At 38.2% G+C, this 6,000-nt stretch overlaps 1 protein-coding gene across 4 annotated transcripts in view; it reads left to right on the top strand.

The window, feature by feature from the left end:
- Positions 1-6,000, top strand: part of sdk2b (sidekick cell adhesion molecule 2b) — a 178,906-nt gene that overhangs the window by 56,054 nt on the left and 116,852 nt on the right. For all 4 annotated transcript variants that reach the window (XM_038296880.1, XM_038296878.1, XM_038296879.1 and 1 more), the window contains exons 12-15: positions 408-548; positions 1,481-1,662; positions 4,053-4,168; positions 5,804-5,999. In XM_038296880.1, coding sequence (XP_038152808.1) covers positions 408-548; positions 1,481-1,662; positions 4,053-4,168; positions 5,804-5,999 — 635 coding nt within the window. The remainder of the gene's footprint in view (positions 1-407; positions 549-1,480; positions 1,663-4,052; positions 4,169-5,803; position 6,000) is intronic.

The following is a 6,000-nucleotide window of genomic DNA, read 5'->3' as shown; positions in this document are numbered from 1 at the left end:
GGCTTCACACACTCAGCCAGTCAGCCTGTATCATGCTGTCAACTCTCCACCCGTAAGGAACCCATGGGAGCGTCCCCTTCTATGTTTTACAGTGGGGCCGGCACAGAGCTTCTCATGTCTCCAGTTTGTCGCTTCAAATTATCTCATTCCTTTAACTTACATCCATCTTCTCCCTCAGGCACAGCTGACTTTCTGTGGAGGAAAAGATATGGCTCTTTTAGTGCCCAGTGTGCTTCTTATAAAATCTTTATAGACAAATTACAAATACTAGGAAGTAATTGCAAACCCCCCTTTAAGCAAAGCATCAACAGTCATCTAAATTAATTCACTTTAATTAGTTGAAATGACATGAGGGATCTTTTTCTGTGATGACCCTCTGATTTTCTCTGTGTGCACGTGATGTTTAGCGTGTCTCTCCCAGAGGAGCCCCCCAGCGCCCCCCCTCAGAACGTCATCGCCAGCGGCAGGACCAACCAGTCAATCATGATCCAGTGGCAGCCGCCGCCTGAAAGCCACCAGAACGGCATCCTGAGGGGCTACATCATCCGGTAAAGCTCACCCCCTGAATCCCTTTTGTTTTTACTCGTTTGAAAAATGTTGCCGTCCAATAAGAGTTTGAAAATACTCTCTGAAATGATTTCTTACACATAAAACACATATTTCTTATAAGGAAAAGCTATTTAACAAACATTTGATCTGATTCGCAGCCAGCCTTTAATTACTGGGTTGACTTGTGCAAATACTGTGACTCTAACAGGCAGAGTATGCAATAAGCCAAACTGACTGTAAATTCTCTAAACATGTAATTAGCCTGGGTTTCTGTCAGACTTTTTATTCATTACATCCAAATGAAAGCGCAGGTGTTTTCCAGACAAAGTCAAAGCTGTCTGTGGGATTAAATCTGCCACTTTGCTGGTGCTTTGTCCCCCTCTAGAAGGGAAGCAGGTGTACTGCAGCCAGCCTGATGTCCTGTAATGTCCTTGTCAGCTGAACATCTCAGTGGAGGAAACGGTTTAAATCACAGTTTAAACAGATATAGCTTAAAAATCTAATTAAATATAATAGAAAATGGGGTTTAATTCAAAAAGTGAACCTCATATATAATTTATCTGAGTAATTATTTCAAAATGTATTTGATTCAGTTCTTCTATTGCATAAAATTCAAGTTTTTCCCCCAAAAAAAAGAATTAAAAACAATCCACTGGTTTTTGTTTCCAAGTTTGAAGACGTTTCGCTTCCTATCCAGGAAGCTTTTTCAATTCAAAATGTCAGAAATCGCGTTGAACGCTGAACGCTATTCCTGACATTTTGAATTGAAAAAGCTTCCTGGATGGGAAGCGAACTTGGAAACAAAAACCAGTGGATTGTTTTTTTTTTTACTTTTTTTGGAATGACTATGACCTGGATGACTGAGAATCTTCACCAGCAATTTTTTATTTTTATTTTTTTTTTGAGAAAATATCCTAAATTTGTGTTTCAGTTACCGCCTAACTGGGCTTCCTGTGGACTACCAGCTGAAAAACATCTCCAGCCCAGATGTGACCACCCTGCTGCTGGAAGACCTCATCATCTGGACCAACTATGAGATTGAGGTGGCGGCCTACAACGGGGCGGGATTGGGCAGCTTCAGCCATAAAGTTACAGAGTGGACCCTCCAAGGAGGTACAGTACTGATCAAAACCTAAATTTTGCCCTGAATATAGTGACCTTAAAGTTTATTAGCTGAATCCCATAATGCTGGGATATCTGATGAGCAATTGAGCAACAATGTAAGCCATTAAGTAACAAAGTTTCTTAAAATGACTTTGAACAGAGTAAATCTAAATAAGTCATTTTTTCTTAAAATAAGTGCATTTTATCCTGATTTGAGGAGATAAATGAGACACTTTGCCAATGGAACAAGGCAATTTACATTTGAAATAAGAAAAATCAAAGCATTGTCTTATGTCAAGTGCATATTATCTAATTAAATTATTTTAAGTGTAAAAATACTCATCCCATTGGCAAACTATCTTATTTACCTGCTCAAATTAAGGGTAAATACACTTGATTTAAGAAATTTTTACTTAATTTCAGATTGTTTTTGCAGTGCAGGTGCCAGGTCCGTATATCCACGCTCCAGAAAACGATCTAGAAAAAATGTAAAAAAATAATTAAGTGTATTTTTTCCCTGATTTGAGTAGGTAGATAAGATGATTTGCTAATGGAATGAGTTCATTTTTTTTTTATATTAAAATAAGATAATTAGATAACATGCACTTAAAATAAGACAATGCAATTGTTATTTCTTATTATAAATGTGAATTGCCTTGTTCCATTGGCAAAATGTCTCACTTACCTCCTCAATTCAAGAACAAATGCACTTATTTTTAGAAAAAAATTACTTATTATGATTGATATTTTATGCATTGCCGCTTTGTTTTTGTTTTTTTCACGTTTCCATCAACGAGCTTAACTAAAGATTTTAGTTGCAAACCTGTCTAATCACTTACCTATAAAGTGACCGAAACACAACATTCACTATCTTTCATTAGTTGCATGTAATATTTTACTGAATTACTGAAATTATTCCCAAAGTATTATGATGGAATTTTACAAAGAGCCCATGTTGGATAGCTTGTGTGTGATAGTACAGTGGTAGCCATTCAACATTCCCCCACTTACCTTGTTCCTTGGCCTCGTCCCCTAAGATTCCTTTTTTAAAACTTCAATCTTTGTACTTAAATATTCGTTCTGTCATTATTTGTAGACATTAAGATCTAAAGAGAAGCTTCATCTCCTGGTGAGACCCTGTAATTTAGTGAAAGGAGAAGGAGGGGGTGACTCAAACGGGCTGCCATTCCGCTGGCGTTTGACTGGAAAGGGCTATTTTGAATTAGCCTCGTGAGACCATCCTGATCTCGCGAGCTTTCAAGGTTTCACTCGCAGATCAGTCTGGAGACTCTCCGTTAAAGAAAATTTGGAGCCGTTCACCAAACGAACGTCCAATCAGCGTTGGCTTTGAGGCGGGTTGAGGTGTGACGCAACGAGAAGCGCGACAGTTCAGTCTAAAGAACAATGGCGGCTTCAGCCGATGAAACTAGCGTTAGTGTGGCTATCGAGCAAGTTTTATCGGAATTACAGAGTATTTCTTCACTGAAAGAAGAGCAAAACACTGCTCTGGAGGCTTTTCTCAGAGAAAAAGATGTTTTTGCTCTTCTCCCGAGTGGTTTCAGCAAGAGTAGCCTGGCTTGTGGTTGTGTTTTCGTCGTCGCTCTGTTAGTACGTCATATGCTTCGTTGATCTGATTGGTTTATTTGGCCTGTCTATCACCAACATAGGCCAATCAGCTAACCAGTATTTTCACCCCTTCCCAAAATTTCTTCAACGGAAGGTTTCCAGATGGATATGCGGAGCAAATCCATCTGGCGGAGTCAGGTTAATTTTGAATGTCTGCTACCGTATAAATATGTTTGTGAACTTCCGCTTGAAACTGGCTACCTATTGTGTATTCATTCCAAAGATGCATCACTCCACCCAAAATCTCTCTTTAAGTAAATAACGTTTATTTAAAAATCACAAAGTACTTTACATAAAACCAATTCAATAAACTCATGTTCAATTGAATTACATAAAATAAATGTAAAAAAAGAGTAAAATCCACAATGCAAAGGTTTTTTTAAAGCAATGTTTCCTTTTAAACTGAACAACAGTTGACCAAGGGTAGGGACAGTGGCACGTCATCCCACTATCTGGGAGCTACTCGGGGACAGATGTCCCAGAGTTTTAAAACGTGTGAAGCAGCTAAAGCAGTCAAACGTACCCTCACTTAGAGCTGTGGTATTAAATGTAAGTGTCAGACGGAGACTGATGGCAGCGTCTGCCCTGACCTGCACAGCAGCGATCAATGCTGGCAGCGGAACAGATGCATGCAGACTTTGAGGCATCCGTCGAAAGGCGACCTAACACCCTTGTTTAATACCTTCCACTTCTTTTTTCTCTTATTCCTCTTTTCCCTTTGGCTTTCTTCTTTTTTTTCATTTCCTCTCCTTTCCCTTAATCATCCATCGCAGTCCCGACCATCGCTCCAGGAAATGTGCAGGTCGAGGCGGTCAACTCAACAGCTATCCGTTTTACCTGGACCGCTCCGAACCCTCAGTTTATCAACGGCATCAACCAGGGCTACAAGGTCAGTGGGCCCTCCACCGCCTGCTCACAACAAGCCATCACGTCAGTTGACAGAGCTGCCAGTGCAGAACATGTTCTATTACATGTAGGATGAGGAAGGAAAAAAGCCAGAAGGCAAACAATATTCTGCACCAATAAGAAAAATGGACTTTGTTTTCCCATTTGTCAGTCAAAGGTTATTCTCTTTATCTTTAGCATCATTGTATCTTTGTCTTTGTCTTGTGGTTCATATTCCATCTCTTTACCCTTTGTACAAATCAAAAAATTTATCGAGTTAAATTTTCTGTATCTTTCTGCACATTCTTTAATATTTATGGGTTTAAAAATCTTGAAATGTGTGAAATAATAATGAAATTTAATGCAGTTGCATTTCAGGTTTGGATATAAATAAAAACATGTATGTTTTTCAGTCTGTTTGGTTTTATACTTATTTTATACATTAGAAGCAAATAATTAAGATATTAGGAGAAGCAGAGATGAACCATTTACAGTGACGTTAGATGTAGTTTTGAAACAAGATTATTGGAGACGTTTATGTTCTAAACATTAATGCCATGGTGCCAAAATGTACAGAAGAGGATTAGGGCCACTGAAAAAAAAAAAAAAGTTAAATGATTTTTACATTTTATTTCAGTTTAACATGGGAAAAAAGTCAGAATTCTGACTTTAATCTCCGAATTCTGACTTTTTTCTCTGAATTCTGACTTTTTTTATTTGTCAGAATTTAGTCAGAATTCTGAGATTGAAGTCAGAATTCTGAGATTAAAGTCAGAATTCTGACTTTTTTCTCAGAATTCTGACTTTAATCTCAGAATTCTGCCTTTTTTCTCAGAATTTTGACATTTTTCTCTGAATTCTGACTTTAATCTCAGAATTCTGACTTTTTTATTGTCAGAATTCAGTCAGAATTCTGAGATTGAAGTCAGAATTCTGAGATTAAAGTCAGAATTCTGAGAAAAAAGTCAGAATTCTGACTTTTTTCCCATGTTAAACTGAAATAAAATTTAATAATCAGTTAACTTTTTTTTTTCCACTGGCCCTAATCCTCTTCCGTAAAAATGTGTTGTAAATATGTTGATTAAAATGTTTAACACAATTCTTATAAAATGGTAAAAAGCTGTTTTGTTTACAATTATCACAGCATTGCTAAAAATTTTTATTCATTTTATGTGTTAGACCATTAAATAATAATAAAAAAAAAAATAAGTTTATCTTGGGGCTTTAAAGGTTAAGTAAAGTTTGGAGGGTGGAATGATTAAGGAGGCACAGAGGAATACTCCGTTTCAGACACAAGGGTGGTGAAAGGATAAGCACCAACTCTCAATTTCCTTCCTTCATTAAAAGTTTCCTCACCCAAAAAAAAAGGCATTGACCACTGGGACTCATTACTTCAGTAGCTAATGGGTCTAACTAATTCCCGCTTGTCCATGTACTTTGTGCAGCAATCTTTCATCAAGACGTGGTACCACATCTCTCTTGAGCCAAATCAAGCTGTTCCTGCTTTCTCCTTAAGTCCAAACCTCATTGGGGCATTTTTCTAAAAACATACCAAACCAACTGATCCTCAGAGTCTCTGGTCGTCGGAGTAATTTTCTCTTCTATTGTCCTTCCCCTGACTTTTTCTTTTTTTTAATAGTTGTTGGCCTGGGAACCTGGCAAAGAAGAGGACGTTTCCATGGTAACAGTACGACCTAACTTCCAGGACAGCGTCCATGTGGGATACGTGACAGGCCTGAAGAAGTTCACCGAGTATTTCACCTCGGTGTTGTGCTTCACTACACCTGGAGACGGCCCCCGCAGCCCACCTTGGGCTCTGAAGACTCATGAGGACAG

The sequence above is a fragment of the Cyprinodon tularosa genome, unplaced genomic scaffold (genome assembly GCF_016077235.1).
Source record: "Cyprinodon tularosa strain WSP-4 unplaced genomic scaffold, ASM1607723v1 ctg38, whole genome shotgun sequence".
Taxonomy (NCBI): domain Eukaryota; kingdom Metazoa; phylum Chordata; class Actinopteri; order Cyprinodontiformes; family Cyprinodontidae; genus Cyprinodon; species Cyprinodon tularosa.
The sequence above is the reverse complement of the archived record's forward strand: the minus strand, read 5'-3'. Positions and strand labels throughout refer to the sequence as shown.